The sequence below is a fragment of the Melanotaenia boesemani genome, chromosome 21, assembly GCF_017639745.1.
Source record: "Melanotaenia boesemani isolate fMelBoe1 chromosome 21, fMelBoe1.pri, whole genome shotgun sequence".
Classification (NCBI taxonomy): domain Eukaryota; kingdom Metazoa; phylum Chordata; class Actinopteri; order Atheriniformes; family Melanotaeniidae; genus Melanotaenia; species Melanotaenia boesemani.
The window spans coordinates 5,478,784-5,496,982 of record NC_055702.1 but is presented as its reverse complement, the minus strand read 5'-3'; the positions used below and the strand labels follow the sequence as shown (position 1 = coordinate 5,496,982).

Below are 18,199 nucleotides of genomic sequence, written 5' to 3'. Positions count from 1 at the left end.
GATAGTATTGCATTTTCCAGAAATCCCCCTGTGAAATGTGTCGTATATCAGGAAATTAATTAAATAAAAGCGTGTGACCTGTAAAGTAATTCATGTTGTCCTGACGGTTGTCCGACTGAAATTTGACACGACTTGATTGTACCTGCCTTTAATCTATGACGGTGAACCCAACCTGCCTTTTAACAATGAGATTAAAAGAGCTGATTTTGTCCATTGTGCCAACTATTGTGTGTATTGTACCTTTTAAGAATGCAATTGTGTTCAATTTTTTTTACTTGGAATACCTGTTTTAAAACTAAATAAAACTAAAATGACTAACACTCTTTGGCCAGCAGGTGTCATTAGTAGCACAAAATAATCAAAGATCAACTAAATACTAGAAGACTCCAATGGAAAATGCTTTATTGAAATGGTACATTTTGCTGTTGTTTTGTTTTTGTTTTGTTGTTGTTGTTGTTGTTGTTTATGTATATATGTTAATATTTTGTGAACTGACAAGAGAAAGTCTGCATCTCAAGATGTAAAACCACCCTGTTGGGTTTCATTTGTCAGTCTCTGCTTTCAATCGTCATGTCAACAAAACCTGCCAACAGTTCAGTTGAAATAACAAACAGCTTTTACCAAAAAAAAATTATCTTACTGAGATGAACTTGCTCATAGCCACAAGTAACCTAAATGATCCTGCCTGCAGTTTCTACATACACACAGACCTGTCTTATATTAACATATTATATTTATTTAAAACAGAGAATTGCATAAAAGAGTTTAGAAACGGCATTTCTGTTATATATATATATATATATATATATATATATATATATATATATATATATATATATATATAAACATGGTCCCAGAAAGTAATTGGGCAATTCAACTTTTTTTAAAAATTACAATGTTAATTCATAAAATTTTTTGATTAACTAGTATTTGATTAATTACATGAAAGAACACATTCAGTCCAGTTTTAAAGAATGTTTTGTGCTAAAATAAACATACCAAGCTGTCATCTAAGAACTCATAAAAATGGCAACAAAAGCATGTGCTGCTTCATCGTGAATGTGGAGAACCTTTATGATTACTCTTATTTTTTATGCTTTTAAAATATATTTTCGGTGACGTTTTGAAGTCAAAGAGCTTAATACTTCCTGGGACCACTTCATGTGGAGTATCCACCACAATGTGTCACACAGCCTTTAAAATCAAGTCTTTATTTCCTTCAGTCATAAAATTATAATAAAAACTGAACTTGCATTTGTTGAATTGATGCATCTTCACTTGATTTTGCAAGACATAAAAATCAAAAAAGCCCCTTATATATTACTAATAACAATACAAAACAATTACAATAATGTTGCTGTAAAATTGTGCAGATGAATAAGGTTGAGTTTGACTTTTTCTTCATCTCAGTCATGTAATTTCTGAACATATAAAATAGTGTGGGCACAAGAAAGTTAATGTACAGTTGAAATTGGGTTAAAATATTTTATATCAGAAAAATAAAATGGTTTCAGAACTGGTCCCAATGAGCATCTAAAAGTTTGTTTTCTGATTTGAGTTGTTTGTTTAGGAGCGAGTTCATTGGTTGCTGTATCTGCCTGGGTGTGGTGGTGTTTGGGCAATTCTGAATCCATTTTTAAAGCTTTTGTAAGTGTGACACAGATTTATGACACATTCATGATCAAGTATGAGCATTTTGTCATTTGTCAGTCTTCTTTTTATGATTCTCGTCACTGAGGTTGTGCTCCGCGAATAGAGTTGGGTTCTCGGCCAGCGTGGCTCGGACCTTCTTCTTCTCCTTGAAGCGGCCAGAGTGGGAGACCTTCACATGGCGGCCCTTGGCGGCAGATTTATCTACGATCTTCTCCAGTCTTGCATTGATCTGGCTGTCCATGTGGTCTGGAGGGGTGCTTGAGTGCTCCTTGTTCCCATTGTTACTGCCATACTCTGCTGGAATCTCATACAGAACCTTGGATTCAGACTTCTTCTTACGTGAGAAGGTTAGCTTCCACCAGCTTGAGTCAGCCATGGCACCAACACAGACTGGGGGAGGGGGGGAGGCACTGACCTGCAGGGACCACAGCACACAGCACACAAGTTAGGACTGAAGAAAATCCAGCTGATCACAAAAGATTAAATGAAAGTAGTCAATTGAGAAGGTTCCTCTTTTTTGACTGCATTGAAAATTCTGATCATTTGATGTTTAAAAACATAGCTGGGCTGAAAATGTTGATGATCATCCAACATTTCATATGCTCACAATGATAAGTGTCCAGTGTAATGAATAACCCAACACATGATATGCTTAGATTTATTTAATAAGCTGGGAAGAACTTTATAGAAACAAATAAGAAAAGGAATAACACCTTTTAAAAATTCAATGTACAAGTGGACAAACTAGTAAAACTAGTGGTCATCAAAAACAGCCCAAGAAAAAGCCCAAAACATAAGAAAATGCAATCAGCACTCAAAGGTAAAGCCCACTGTTGAGTTTAAGGCAACTTATACACCAAATGGATATGAATGGATCCATGCTAAGAACCTCCTTGGGTCATGTTAATAACTGAGGTTGTTGAGATAATGGCCAATTTCCTCAGCTTATAAAGGCTGTTATAGGAAAATGAAAGCTTGTTGATCTGATTAATAAATTAATAAATTTCAAGCCTATTTATTCTTAAAACATTTGGAGAAATAAATGAAGTAACACTATCTCACTTTGTATAGAGCTTGATACCATTATTTTTATCCATTGTGATTTATTCTTTTTTTTATTAGAAATACTGTTTTAATACTGTGAGTCTATCTTAATGTTCTTTTTAATTTATTTTACCTATTACCCCATTTTGTTGTGTTTTTATGGAATGTTTAATCATTTAATGTTTCTTAGTTTGTTGAAATTTTACCGTACAGTTCTTTGGTTTAACTTTCCTTATTTTAAATGTGGTTAGCTCATTAGCAGAAAGTCAGCAAGCTGAGAGGGGTTAATCGACCAAAACCAATATCAAAACAAAGAGAAAAAGTGGCAGGAGAAAAGCTCAAAAGTTTTATCAAACATTCTTCATTTAATTTAAAAGTCAATCTACTAGAAAGCAGATCTTTATTCACTTTTAATTCTACTTTTCACGGCAGAGCCAAGCTAAAGCACCAACAGCAACACCACAGCTCAGCTAGCGCCACATATTTATATTCATGGCAGGAAAACATGAACATGTAGGTGAGCACTCCAACATAAGAGCTTGCAAAAGTATGTTCAGATTCTAAACTCTACCTGTTTGCCCTTTTTTTAATCAGCGGAGTGTATTGATAAGCTAAGCTAGCCCTGCCCAACATAAAATGAGAAGCTAACACAAGCTATAAAAAAAAAGTTGGCAGCTATTTGATTCTGCAGCCTTGGTGCAAGTCCTAGTCCCAGTTTTTAGTTAAACCCTCCTAGCTTGCTAGCATTTTATGTTATCAATTCCTCGCTGCTCCATTAAGTCAGTGGTTCCGCAAATCTTGTCTTCTTGCTTTTCTACTGTAAGTTTAAGATTCAAAGCTGAAAAACCCAGCTATTTATTGCTTATTTTTACTTTTAAAAGATTAAAAACACTTTATGGACATGCTAACAAGGTTCAAAACTTTTAACAGGGGAGGGCAAAGAGAAAATGTTGTTTTAATCTAATATGTGGAGTATATTGTTTTAAAAAAAATACTTAAATGTATCTTAACTTCCATTTAGGATTTTTATTTTTCTTTTTTTACAGATTTGTTTTCAAACCAAACTGAGCCCATGTTGCACATCATGTATATTTAATTTTCTGTCACTCATTTTTGATCAAAACACAATTGTTCTGCAGATTTGTTCTTAGACAGTGAACTTGGTTGCCTCCTTTCACATCTACATGATTAAGAGACGAAACCAGGTGGGGGGACAACACCTGACTCTCTGCTCTAAGCTGATGAATTAATGATTATCTGAACTGGATCCTTTGTCACTACCGTGTGATGTGATATGGAACGGTTTCTCACTGATCAGGAAGCAAGCTGTTGTCTTTGTGGTAAACCTGGAGCCCAGAAACTCGTTATGTAACCACAAAGTTAATGCTATAACATTACTGAGCGCGGCTAGATTGTCTTTTAAGAGTATTTCAGCTGCTTCTATTATTCTATTGTATGGATACAGAAAGCAACAATAGTTTCTCTGATCTTCTATTGCCTGGCAACCATTCTGCTAAAATAAATAACTTCCCTATGAAACAATTATTAACTTAGTAATATGAGCGCATGGATCATAAACAGGTCTGTGGTACATTGTTTAGAAAATGACCCAGATAAATCCACCCACCCAGAACACACAGAAAAACCTCCCTGTGTTCCTATTCTTTTTCTTTTTTTCTCATTTTAGATCACATTAGTATCCATAATCTAATAACATAACATCTTTAGCATATATATATATATATATGCTAAAGATGTTAAAACTCAATTCACCTATTATTATTATTATTATTATTATTATTATTATTATTATTATTATTATTATTAACTGGTGTTGGATAGGATTTCCAATGTGTGTCTTGAATGACAGATTATATTCTATGGTAATACCTAAATATATGTAGGATGTAACTATAAAGTTCAACCCCTTCAGCTACAGAAATCGTAAGAAAATCAGATGTTATTTTGAAAACAGCATATTTTTGGATTTTGCTGCATTTGCAGCTTAAGTTAAGTAAGTCTGAATAACCTTAAAAGGCAGACTGGTGATATTCCATACTGAATAATGAAGAAGAGGAATAATAAATGATAATAATAATAAATAAATAATAATCATTTGCATGGAGACGTTAGGTAGCATTGGATAAATTCCCACAGAGATTCTTTACATATTATGAAAGAATATATGAGAAATATATCAACATACCATAACTACAGTGATCTTTGAATGGAACCTTGGAGGAAGGTAGAAGAAAGACCCGGGAAACTGGACACATTGAATTCTAGCTGATAAGTAGTTTGAAAACCACTCCACAGCATGTTCAGATGAACCAGTGTTTCTGTCTTTCTGTCAAGATGACATGGTCTACCGTGTTAAAAGGCTTTAGATAAATCAATAAAAACAGCTGCAAAATGTTTCCTGCAGTCCAGTGCCTGCAGTCATTTGCAACCTTAATAGCAGCAGTTATTGTTCTGTGTTGAATGCTAAAACCAGACTAATGTGGAGACTAAATACTATTCGTCTCTAAAAACTCTTTGACTTGTTTGTTGACAAGCTACTCAGGGACTTTGACTAAAATACATTATTTATAAGAGATAGGCCTATAGTTATGAAGAAGTTATTGCAATTATAATGTTGTTACTGATTTAATGTATGGAACTAAAAATAAGGAGATAAACTTGAATAGCCTTGGACTTAGAGGGAAATGTACATAATTGAGTTGCAAATGATTAATTAATAAAATAATAAGAATAATTTTAAAAATGAATAATTGTCTCAGTCTATCTACAAATACATAAACACAAATAGAAGACATCAAATTTGAGCATTTCTTGCTTCTCTGTCATACATTATGGAAGCGTAATTATGGTAACGTTTTTTATAACATGTTTGACCGTTTTATGAAATTTTAAGAAGGCTAAGAAATTAATACCTAAAATTGTAGCTACATCATCTGCACAACCTCACTGTCGTCCCTTGGGTTATATTTGAATGTATTAATTCCTTGGCATCTCTAAAAAAAATCCCTTTTAATGCTCATACAGTGTTAATTACATTACTATCTGTTTCTAAGCGAGTTCTGTCCTTAAGTGATGTTTTCTGGTATTTTATTTGGTATGAGAGACACTAAACATCAAGTTTCTTTTGATGGAAAGCCAGCACCTTGGAAAGCAGCTCTGCCTCATTGTTTAAAGGCAGGAAATTAAAACTCTTTGTAAAGTCTTTGTTTTTACCATTTATTAGCTGCATTTCATAGAAATTTTTCAGCTACATTTATTTGAAAGCTGTAGAAGAAAACTTCATTACTGACTCTGCAGTGATAATATATAAGCTGTGCAAACTGTACAAAGTAGATCGGAATTATTATACAATATTATACTAATATTATTATATTACTCTTTATTTTTTTAAGATATTTTGTGGGAAAGCAAACTCAAAGCACTATGTGTGACATCTAAGATGTGCATTTGAATAAATTGTAGCTTATAAACTGAACTTTATGAGTTTCATGAATGCTACACTGTCGCTTTTATGAGGCCTGACAGGAAGCAGAGAGGCACACAGATCTCCCTTTGGTGTGGCCATTTTTTATCATGCAGCACTTATGCAAATACAAAGTCTGTGCTTTTTACAGAAACTCTCATCAGACTCTTATCTGAACCATGTGATGTTTGGCACCTGGCACATACAATACTAAAATTCAGGACCAAGAGATTTTGGTTTATAATGTTGCATTGTGATTTGAAACTTGTCATTTAGCATATAAAACACATTTTAGTATGCAGTTTTTTTTTTGTTTTTGTCCTCTTAGCTTAATGTTACAGCTTGACCTGTTGCATAACCAAACGTATTTCTTACCTGACTGTGTACAAACGCTCAAGTACGAGATAGTTGCTGACCAGTAAGAGCTTTTATGAGCAGCTGAAGCAACCGTCTCACAAGAATTTACTTATCTGTGTCTTTAATGTTATTTTTCCATGAATTTAGATTCAAATCGGAAATGTATTCAGCCTGTGCCGTTGCAAACATCTATAGAGCATTTACATCATTTTTGTTGACCTTCCATCAAAGTTGTCTCTGCAGAACAAAGTAATTGAGCAGTACTTTCACACCATGTTAAGTAACAGATGATAGAAGTAAAATATGCACACATATTTCTTTTGGTGAAGAATGTTTGACTTGGATGTGACCTTTGAGACAAAAGCTCCTGTTGACACAAAGGAGGCCCCGCCATAGTTTTTTTTAATAAGTTACCATGTATTCTGTTATGTGTGGGTGAGTCGCTAAGCAAAGTCTCACAAGATCAGAGGCGAAGGGAAATGCTGTGGCTACGTTCAGAAAACACTAACCAGCTGCACAATGTTTGAGCTGCAGAGACAGAGAAAGAGAGGAGGCTCCAAGGGCACCGAGGCCTGTGCTGCCTTCATAATGGAGCCGGAGGTTCAGAAGATTCTCAGGTTTCCGCCATTATGCCAGACTCACCATTGACGGGGCGTGTTTTCCTTATCTGCTATTCACTTTATATTAATTCTAATTGCATCAGCCAAATTATCAGTAACTCTTATTCATTGTTTTGTGGGCATTTCTGGAAAGTCCCGGGAGGTTGTTTTTTTTTATTGGCAACAAAGTCCAGCAATATTATGCTTGTTGTTACTTTTATGACTACGTTTGAATTAGGGTGATAATTATTCTCACTCAGTTATATCTTGGAGTAAAAAGGGAAAAAACTTAAAACATATTTACAACTTTTGTTCCTTGTTATTTCTCTGCATTTAAACTGATGTTTTATATTATAATTCAAAGGCTTCAATGAGATTTTATTTTTATTTAATATATCAAAAAGGGGAAAAAAGCAAATTTTAGTTTTTAAACTGAAATATTTGGCATTATTGCTTAATTTTCTACATTACCCATAATATAACTATTTGAATCCATAATATAATATTTATAAATATTGCATGCTGCTTAAGTGAGTAATAATTTCACTATCGTTAAAAACTAAAAGGCTATAATCACATTTGATAAACTGAAACCATCACTTTCATTGAAATTTGCTAATAATAAGTTATTATGCAGCAAGTTGTCCAAGCTAATCTCTTCAAACATCCACCTTATTCAGTTCACTTTATTATAATATGAGGTAACCATTTACAGAGGCTAAAAAAATTAAATTTTAGGTATTTTTGCTTATTTACTGCCTTAGCTAACATTAGTCAAAATACTGTTTGCCAATGTAGATAAACATTGATGGACTGATGACTTTAAAACAGTTAATGGTAATTTTGTTTCCAAGCTTATTAACTTTCAGTGAAAACATGTTCTGCAGCTGTAAATTAGAGACGTAATTATGCACTTGCTCTCTCACCTTGTGGACGACGAGCTGCCTGAAGGAGATTCTTTCAGATATGAAACTGTCCTGCCATGCTGACAAGCTCTTTTTAATTCCTCTCTTTCTTGTTCTTTAAAAGTTCCTCTTCCTCTACTCAGGTGATTGTGCACAGGTGCAGCATCTCTCTTCCTCTGCCTCTCCCTCCTGCATTGTCCCACCGTACTGCACTTTAGAACACACCCTCCTCAACTCAAAAACACACACACACACCTAAGCCCCGCCCAGCTGAGTGCACAAAATGTTGCAGCCATGTAATTGAATGAGATCTCACCTCGGGCCTTAAGAGGTGAGCATTGATACCTGCATATTAAATCCTTTTATTGCTTTCATTGTAAAAACTGGATGCAGAATAAAGTCATCTTTGTGTTTGAATTTTCCATGACTTACACTATGACTTTAAGCGGAAGAATAAGGCAGAGAGATAAAGGGTTGTTTTGCATGAAGCTGTGTAAAATCACAGACAATGAATGCATGGTTACTTTGCAAGTTTTGGTCACTATTCAAATTATCTGACATTAGGCCACTTGGTTTGAGAGAACATGCTGCTGCTGCAGGGATTCAAAGTCATTTTCATTTCTGTCTGGTCTGGACTTCATAACATGCAATGAAGAGTTGTTAATTCTCTTGTTTTCAGTGACAATATAACTGTGATGACAAAAAAAAATATAAGAGAAACTGTTGTGTTCGATCAGACCTAAGTAGCTCAAGAACTAGCATTTGAAAAAACCCAGAACTATATAACCATCATCACCATTTCATCAATATATAGCTTAAATAAAATCTCCTCATCTAAGATGAGAAAATATCTATTGACAGATCCTGTGTTGAAATATAAAGATTAAAGAGTCATCTTTTGAGATATGATCAAAGCATTTCCACAATAATAGAGGACAAGATTATGAAAGTGTACTGTTTTCATTTGTTTATGAGTTTCTGGACTGCAAATGTGGCTGCAAAATTTAAAATATGAATTTATTTGGTATACAGCCTTTGGATTAAAAAAAGTTGACAGGTAAAGTGAGTATCAGTGGTTATGTTCTTACAGTGCAATGCTTTTCTCCTACAGCAGGACAGCACTGGGCACAGCAAATGCTTAGAATGGCCCAGAGGCCTCTAGATAGCAATCCAATGGTATCTAAATGCATTTTAGGAAGATGTATTTGTAGCATCATAGTACCAGACACTCCAGGACACCCTCTTGACTGTTATGTGCTTCATCTGTGGAAAAAGAAACACATACTCGATATTAAGCAGGTGGATAATGTCATGACTGCTAATTTAAATTAGCCATACACTTTAAACAAAACATGAAAAAACACAGTAATACCCACTGGTTTTAGAAGAGAATACAAATAGAAGACACCAGAAAAACATTGACCACCCCAGAAGTGACTCAAGTGGATGAACGGGTCGTTATTAGAAGAACAACCTACACACTGCCCCACTTACCATAAATAAGCAATAATAATAATAATAATAATGTTTTCTTTTATTTCTTATTAGAAAAGACTGGATTTCATGTATTATAACACAAAAAGGTTTTCAAAATATAACAAATAAATTAGGAAAATAAATTTGGGAAAAGGAGAAGAAACAAGTGTAATCGTTTATGATCAAATGGGAATTAATTATGTGATTAGGCAAAATCCATGTGATATTTTGCCTGTAAAGAGGCATATGATAATACTGTTTACCTCGTTCCAAAGGCTCAAACAGGTAGACAATTAAATGTCTCCCTCTAGCGACATGTTTTATTTACTGCAACAACTCCTGTCAAAGCATCCACCAATCAGATCCTGTTTTAAGCATAGACAAACATCATTGGTCAATCGCTTTGGTACCACAAATACCGCCTCTTTTTATTGGTTCTATTTCTCCTAACGTGTCATAAACAGTGAAATCCGGATGGTGATACAAAAAAATCGTGGATATTAACATTTTACATAAATGAGACGGTTAAATTTTGGTTTATGAAGGTGAAGAAACAATGGAGGTGAGCTGAAACACACTCCCTGGCTCAGTTACTGAGTCTGTGAGCTGACTGACAGGCCGTTCATGTACAGCACTTTGTTTAAACTGTGGTTGTTTTAAAGGGCTTTATAAATAAAGTTGAGTTGTTAGCTAGTGATAACACAGTCAAAGTCCATTTTAGTGAAAAAGAAATGCTACCCTGTAATGTGGCCACTAATGTGAGCTTAAATTAATTTCTGTTGTTTCTGTAAATTTTGTTAGCCTTTGTCTTTGTACTCTTTGGTGTTATAAAATCAGGGTAAAAGTGAAAATTGCGTATGATTTGACTTGTCTTCCTTTAGCAGAATATTCAGAATCTTCCCATCGATATTCAGACAAGCAAACTTTTAGGTAAGACAAAATGCAAACGTTAAAATGCTTAATTGTGAAACACTAATATGTATTTTCCAGCACATGGTAATTCTCAACCGCTTGTTATTATCCTGTCTAAGTCTCATGCTGTCTGCAACAGCTGGCTCAGATGTTGCCAGATGCAATGATATCTAATGTTTCTGTGTGACTGCAGACTGGCTTCTGGACCGACGTCACTGTAATGTGAAATGGCAGAGTGCAGTGAAGGTAATCAGAGAGAAGATCAATGCTGCCATCCAGGACATGCCAGAAAACGAGGAGATCAAGCAGCTTCTCTCCGGCTCCTGTAGGTCCTTCATAGCACCAGCCCATTTCCCTCCAAGTGTCAAAACTCAAGCAGCTGTTTTTTTTTATATGGCCAAGCAGGATTTTTTGCAAATCAGACACTTACTGCCCGGTTACAGTTGATTTAACTAGTTGTTATTTTCCTTCACAGCTTATTTTACTCCACCACTGTACAACTTATCGTTTTGTTGCCCATTTCCCTAACTTTATTTTAATGTTACTGACATAAAACCCAGAACATTTCTTTTAACAAACAGAACAGAGAAAGTTCTCAGTGTTCAAAAAGTGTTAGCCTTTTTGATTCCGCAAATCAGGGTATTCTGTTTTAACATTTGACTCAATATCCCAGCTTTCTGAAAGCAGGATTGTATTTAGATTATGAATGATGTATGTTGTGTTATCTTATGTTAAAGTAAAGAAGTCAGAACGTATGTTATTTCCAATTACTATTTTTAATTAGTGGGACAACTGCTTAGAAATACTGTTCTCCTTGCAGTGGATCCATTATTTATGTGGATGATTAGTGGATTTAGAAGATTATTCTTGCACTTTAATATTTATTATAGAAATTGTCTTTCTGCATGGGTGCCTAAAATTTAGCATCCCTATGTGGTTTGTGTTTTTGCTGTCAGACATTCACTACTTTCACTGCTTGAGGATAGTGGAGATACTGAAGGGAACCGAAGCTTCATCAAAGAACATCTTTGGCAGATACTCATCTCAAAGGATGAAGGTTAGTGGATACAAAGAAGCTGCTATTTTCTCTTCTGCTAATTTCTGTTTGTTCAAAGGATAAGGTTGCAAGGAGTTTTTTTTTTTTTTTTAGTAATTTCTTTTTTGTTGTCACAGGACTGGCAAGAGATTGTGTCCCTTTATGAAGCAGATAATGTTTATTTGGGTAAGTGTAAAACATGAACAAGGGAGAGCCCAAATCTCTGTGTATTCATCCTGGTCGGACAACAGCCACGAGCAAGGTTACACTTATCAGTAATATCAGCTGTTGTCATTGTTGTGAAAGTCAGGGTTTTTTATAATGAGGACAAATGCAGAATTTGTGCTGCTATTTTGTTTTTTCTGCATGATTAGCTGAGGATACACAGAACATTATCCAGTTGAAGAAAAGTATTGCACATGCAGAATTCTTTAATAACAAAACTGTGTTTGTGTGTCCCAGTGGAGGTGGCCAGCTTGCTGAGTCGTAATGTCAGCTATGAAGGACCAGCTCTGAGGAAACAGCTCGCCAAAGCTCAGCAGCTGCAGCAGGAACTGAGCAGGCGGGAGGTGGAGTGCCAGAGCTCAGCAGCAGGACTAAGGGAACGCTATTATACTGCCTGCAAACAGTACGGCATCAATGTGAGTGCAATAACACACACATATAGGGTTAATTAGTCACAAATTGTTCCTGTGGTTTAAAGAATTATGCCCCCCCCCCCCCCCCCCTTTTTTTTTTCTTTTTTTTTAATGACAAAATTATGTCCTGTTATTTAATTATTTTTTCTATGACAGGGTGAAAATGTGCCACGAGAGCTTCAAGCTCTGGTGAAAGACTTACCAGCAGTCCTTGAGGACGTTGGGAGGGATGCAGCAAAGTTAGAGGAGCAAATTCAGCTTTATGCTGCTTTCACAAACTTTGTATGTAATTGGTGAGTACATCAACAAGACACAGTCTATTTAGTCTTTAGTCTCATGGAAAATAATATTCAATTCTATGGTTGCACATATCAGAGCATAATAATAAGAAAATTAAATCCGATCCTCACCAATGTAATATTTCTTTATGAATGGGTGAGGACCAGATTTTTTTTAAATTATGTCTTAATATAGTAAAAATCTTCCCTGCCACTCAATACCCTATCCATTACTAGCCACTTACATGCTGCACTGTTAGGTTAGCTCTTTATATTAAGCACATTTATCTGTTATATGCACTCCCCAAAACCAAATAGCACATCAAGAGCTGCATGGAGTTCAGTTTCATGCCAAAAGACACAATTTTTTCCACCTTGTTTTTAATGTTTTATGTGAAGCACTTTGAGTTGTCTTGTGAATACAAATAAACCTGCCTTGCCATCACATGCCTGGTTTTAAACCACAGATCTTTTCATTGGTTGATGACTCATTCTTTTTCCCTAAGACTAAAACTCATTGAAATTTCGTAACTGTGCCTGTTTTTATAGCTACTCATAAGCCATGCAGAATTGTCAGCCATTTTCAGCTCAGACGTTGTTATTTGTAGGTCTGAACCAGTTCTGCCCATGTTGACATTTGCCCAGAAGAAAGGAAACGCAACATTTTATGAGTGGAAAACGGGGAAAGTCCCATCTGTTGTTGAGAGGCCAATCGTGGAGGAAGCACCTCCCGAGCAAGTCACAGAGGACACGGTTGGTATTATTGTCTCTGTAGTCAGGACTGATCATGTTTATATAGTGAAATATTATACTACATAATAATGAATATTCACCTCTTTGCTAATTCACAAAAGATTAAATAATTTGTGTTTCTTTATTGTCCTTTAAAATCTTTAGATTGACTGGGGTGACTTTGGCAAAGGAACAGACTCCGCTGGTGAGAATGCAGGCATCACAGTTGAGGATGGAATAGACTGGGGTATCAGTCTGGAGCCAACATCTGAGGTAAAACATCTGATGTAGGAGCCATTAGCTGTTTTATTTTTGTCACTTGCATTTTCTGGTTCGTATTATCACACTGGGTGGCAGTAAAGAGGCGCACCAGGTGTATTAAATTGCAGCCAAAGGTGATGGGGAGCATTCTAATTAGCTTGGGTGTGGGAGAATGACACAGTCTTTACCGCTATCACGTTTTTGTTATTTGCATCTTTTATTTTAATAGTAAATGTGAACTGTCGTCAGCGCACACCTTAAGAGATAATTGAAAATAAACAGGAACTTCATCCAACATGGACAGTGGACTACACCTGAACATGCCTGTATTTTTGGTTTGTGATCAATGATGCTATATTATTTGACCATGTTTATATTCAAAGAATTGAAGATCAATTACTACAAAAATAACATACTTAGTTTGGCCAACCATACTGCATTTCATCCCTTAATCTAGTAGAGAATGTGATGTAGGACACGGCTTTGCACACTTTGGGAAGATGGATGACTTCTTGGGAGGTGCAACGCTGGCGTGTTTGGCTATAAAGTTGGTTAAAATGGTTAAATCTGATGGCAAAAAGTTGGACAGGGGAAAGAGGTGAGAAAATCCATCTTCTTTAAAGAAGTTTAGTTAGAAGTTCTTTTAAGGAAATGTGTTTAGGCAAACTTGGCAAAATGAGTAGTATACATTAGATTTATGTGCAGGACTAAAATACAGACCATGATGCACCACTTCTATTTATTTTTTAGTTATATAGATTGTGTCAGTGCAGTGCAAATGATTTTAAATGTTAGAAGCAACTTTGCAGGACCTGGTTTTAAAGGCATGAATTTACATCAGCTCTGCTTAAATGTTTGACACTTTTCAGCCAGAGTACATTGAGATTACTTTGTTTTGAATTGGTGTTATACAACTGAACTGAACTGAACTGCTTACATCTACATGTTGTAGCATGTTTCTGCCATGTTTATCAACCTGGAGATCAGGACCCTCAAAATTTTCTTTGGGTTGCTAAATGATTGTGTACTAAAGGAAAATTATATCAAAATAAACTTGGGAATGGTTCATACAGTACATCGATTGTAACAGTGAATGGAATTTGCAATTAGAATAAAATTTATTCAATGTTTTTGTGAGCACCAAAATGTGAATGCTTGAGTTCCTAATAAGTGGGATTCTTGACCAGTAGCCTGATAAATCTGAGGGGTCATGATTAAAAATGATATAAAACGCTCATTATTACAATTTACTATTTCATCTATAATAATTAGTGTTATCAAAATCTATTGTTGTCTATCCCTTTCAGTAAATTAACCCTAAAACCTGCTAATTACTATTCTCTACAGAATTGAACCTCTTTTTGCTCCAATTACTTTCTGTTTAGCATTTAGTTAAATAAAGCAGAAATGAATGAGACATGTTTTATGTTTGTTCACTAAGTCTGTGCACATGAAGAACGTTACTATGCTGGGTTTTTGCATACAAATGGAACTTCAGTGCAAACAATCAGCTTCAATTACTGAAAATTTATATGTCATGATATCAGTTTTACAACGAGTGGTATTTGTACTGCCCCCGGTACTTCTGTTGTTTAAAAGGGTCACATGTTAGGACTGAAGATGCGCTCAGTGACATTAAAAAAATAAAAATTACAATCATTATGCTCAATCAGCTGTAAAACCTAGATAACTGTATCCACTACACAGACAGAATATTGGGCTTCAAGTGGTGAAGAAACTGCAAACAGGAAGCTCAAAGTAATTTTAATTTAAACATTTTGGCATGCAAACTCTACAGTTACAAAAAGACATTTTCACTGACAGTTTATTTATATGTAAACAAATTTCATAAGATTATTTTTTGTGTTATTTGCAGTATTTGGCTTTATCCACTTTAATGAATTCAAATAAATTAATTTAGATCATGATGGGTGGTGTTAATGAACGGGTGTGAGGGCCTGTCGGTATCTGTCAAAGATGGAATTAACCCATTTCTTTTTTCGTCTTCTACATCAGGACACCAGTGCAGGCAGCATCGACTGGGGTGACAGCGAGACAGCTCCCATTGAAATTGAAATTGTGGACGCAGGCACAAACTGTGAGTCATTTTGAAAGAATGACACATCCAGGCAAATGTTACACACACTCAGCTTTTGACATTTCTATATACTGACGACAACTGTCTCATCTTGTAGGTCCTGAGGGTGTGGCAAAGGGTGAGGATGCTCTAAGTATACTGGAAAACTCACACTCACGCAGCCAGTTCATTGATGAGCTAATGGAGGTAAAGACTACAATCATCCAGTGTTCAATGATAAATACATTCAGTATTTCTATATATAATATATAAAGCTGTCTGAGATTGGGAATGACAAACACTGTTGCAGTTCTACGAAAAAAACACACTTAATAAATATTTTACAAACTAAATCCACATAATTATTTTCATTCACAACCACATAAACTGAACAAACAAAATAACTTTTACAATGAAGGTAATAGTCGCCAGATTGGGTCAATATAAAAGCTACAAGCAGCCTGAAGTTGATGTGATTCACTTGCAAATGTTATGAATATTTTATCAAACTCCAGACAGTTACAAGGCTGCGAGAGGAAAGTCGACATAGGAATGAACAGATGGACTTCTCAAGTGATGGCAAGGGTGTTAGAAAAGTTCACAGCTAATAGAAGACAACCTCCAAAATCAGGATGCACTGACATCCAGGTGCACCACTTGGATAGATGTGGTTTTTATGACTGATTTTTACTTTTTCAAATCAACTTTATTTATATAGCACCTTTCAAACACAAGTGAATCACCAAGTGCTTTACAAAACAATCAAACAAATGCATAAAACAACCAAAATCATAGAATATTTTCCTCTGACTTTAAAAAGAGAATTGTTAAATACCACAAATAAGAAAAGTACAACACCCACCTCGTGAAACTTGAAAGAGGGTCAGTCACTGGATACAGTGAAATCAGCTGGAAGCACATTCTCACCAGGGTCTGAGAGCTGTGTCTTACAGCTTAATTTTAGATTTTCTGGTACCAAACAGAATGGTTTGCTCCTTTCAGCCATTTTGCATCTCAGTTGATATAATCAATAGGTTGAAAGATCTGGACCCTTGGAAGGATTTTAAACCAGCTGCAGGTGAGATAAGGCTGACTGAATCATATGTAGAGAACTGCAATAATTAAGGGGGAAAGTAAAGAAAAGCATCCATATCCATAACACGCAGCCAATCTAAGATGGAAGAAGTTGCTGCTGACACCAAGTCTTAAGATGACTGCAAGGGTTTTTGCATTTTCCTGTTTATAAATTATGAGCTTGGTTTTATTGTGGCTGAGGTTAAAAAGACTTTCCAACATCTGGCTCTCAGTTCAACTGAAAGGCAATTAAACAGTTTGGATCACCAGGTTTCAGCAATATAGGACTGTTATACATAACCGGTATGTAGGACTGACTATGCAGTGTGTGAGCAATTAAAAATGTTTTCTTTGGCATTCAGCTTATTTAATATTATTTAAATGACTGTTTGAATCAATCATGAATATTTTTTTCTTGTGTGTGTGTGTGTGTGTGCGCGTGCAGCTGGAGGTGTTCTTAACTCAGCGCCTCACTGAGATGGGAGAGGAGGCTGATGTGGTGGCCATGAGCCAGTTCCAGCTGGCCCCCTCTGTGATCCAGAACCAAACTTGTGAACATATCCGAGAGATGCTCACTGAGGTGCAGGACCTTCTGGGCCGACTCACCTCCCTGAGGATGCAGCATCTTTTCATGATCCAGGCCTCACCACGGTATGCTGACCACCTTGAAATCTGCAGCATATGAAAGAAAATGTCAAGAAACCAGAAGCACACTAAACATTTTACAAAGAACTGTTTAACTGAAGGCAAATTATTTTTCAATATTAGTAAACTGTTCTTATTGCTTTACCCTACATTGAAGTTTTTAGGATATAATATAAAGTGCACTCTCTTTGAGCAGTTCCTTATTTTAAATATCAAATTGACTGTCAATTAAATTCATCATAAATAATCTTGTTTACATACACATTTGTGTTGCAGAGAATCTGGTCTAACTGCAGCATCTGATTAGACAGTTAAAGAAAAGACCTTTTACCTCTTAGATCTTATATAATTCCTAATCACTCTTTATATTAAATCTGTGTGTGTTTAGGTATGTTGAGCGAGTGTCAGAGGTGCTGAGACAGAAGCTGAAGCAGGCGGACATTCTGGTCCAAAAAGCTGCCACGATGGCTGAGAAGAGGCAGGAAGCTTTACAGGAGCAGTCCAGACTGGAGCCTCGTGTTGACCTGCTGGCAGGACGCACCCGGGAACTCCAGAAACTGGTATTGGATTACTTTTCCATTTATTTATATTCATGGTTTGGTACTTCCCAAACGAGGGGGCAACAGAAAGCTTCAAAAACTGAAAATGTAAACCCTTATCACCCGATCTGTGTTCAAATAAATGACAAGATAAAAAAAGAAAGTGACATACTGTATAGTTCAAAGGAAGTGCATCATCAAGTGATTGAAGCTTTTCAGCAATAAAGAGTGCTTTTGCTATTTTTAATTACAGTTAATTGTTATCTGTTTTTGCAGATTGAAGCTGACATTTCAAAGAGATACCACAACAGACCTGTCAACCTGATGGGGGTTAATATTTAGTGAACTCCACAGATGTTCTTCAAAATATGTCATGATGGAATAAGAAAAATAAAATTGGTATTTAATTTAAACTTTTGTTGCAGTTTTGTTGTCGTTATTTGAAGATTTATTCAAAACAAGTATAAAATGAGAATGTTTTGCCATGTT

At 35.6% G+C, this 18,199-nt stretch overlaps 2 protein-coding genes across 3 annotated transcripts; one reads left to right on the top strand and one right to left on the bottom strand.

The window, feature by feature from the left end:
• Nucleotides 1-1,097: 1,097 nt before the first annotated feature.
• prr15lb (proline rich 15 like b) lies at nucleotides 1,098-8,232 on the bottom strand. The gene is made up of 2 exons (XM_041974924.1): nucleotides 8,064-8,232; nucleotides 1,098-2,068 (listed from the first exon to the last, which is right to left on the bottom strand). The coding sequence occupies exon 2, from the start codon at nucleotides 2,027-2,029 to the stop codon at nucleotides 1,700-1,702; it is 330 nt and encodes a 109-aa protein (XP_041830858.1). The 5' UTR covers nucleotides 2,030-2,068; nucleotides 8,064-8,232; the 3' UTR covers nucleotides 1,098-1,699.
• A 1,711-nt stretch (nucleotides 8,233-9,943) lies between these two features.
• cdk5rap3 (CDK5 regulatory subunit associated protein 3) lies at nucleotides 9,944-18,123 on the top strand. Of its 2 annotated transcripts, none has more exons than XM_041974492.1 (14): nucleotides 9,944-10,080; nucleotides 10,400-10,448; nucleotides 10,624-10,755; nucleotides 11,387-11,487; nucleotides 11,604-11,652; nucleotides 11,929-12,107; nucleotides 12,261-12,397; nucleotides 12,991-13,135; nucleotides 13,280-13,387; nucleotides 15,392-15,473; nucleotides 15,571-15,659; nucleotides 16,972-17,177; nucleotides 17,560-17,731; nucleotides 17,987-18,123. In XM_041974492.1, exons 1-14 carry the CDS (start codon nucleotides 10,075-10,077, stop codon nucleotides 18,050-18,052), a joined length of 1,521 nt encoding a protein of 506 aa, XP_041830426.1. In that variant the 5' UTR covers nucleotides 9,944-10,074; the 3' UTR covers nucleotides 18,053-18,123. The 2 variants fall into 2 exon arrangements, with proteins under 2 accessions (XP_041830426.1, XP_041830427.1); XM_041974493.1 differs by having other exon boundaries at nucleotides 9,951-10,080; nucleotides 10,403-10,448.
• Nucleotides 18,124-18,199: the final 76 nt, after the last annotated feature.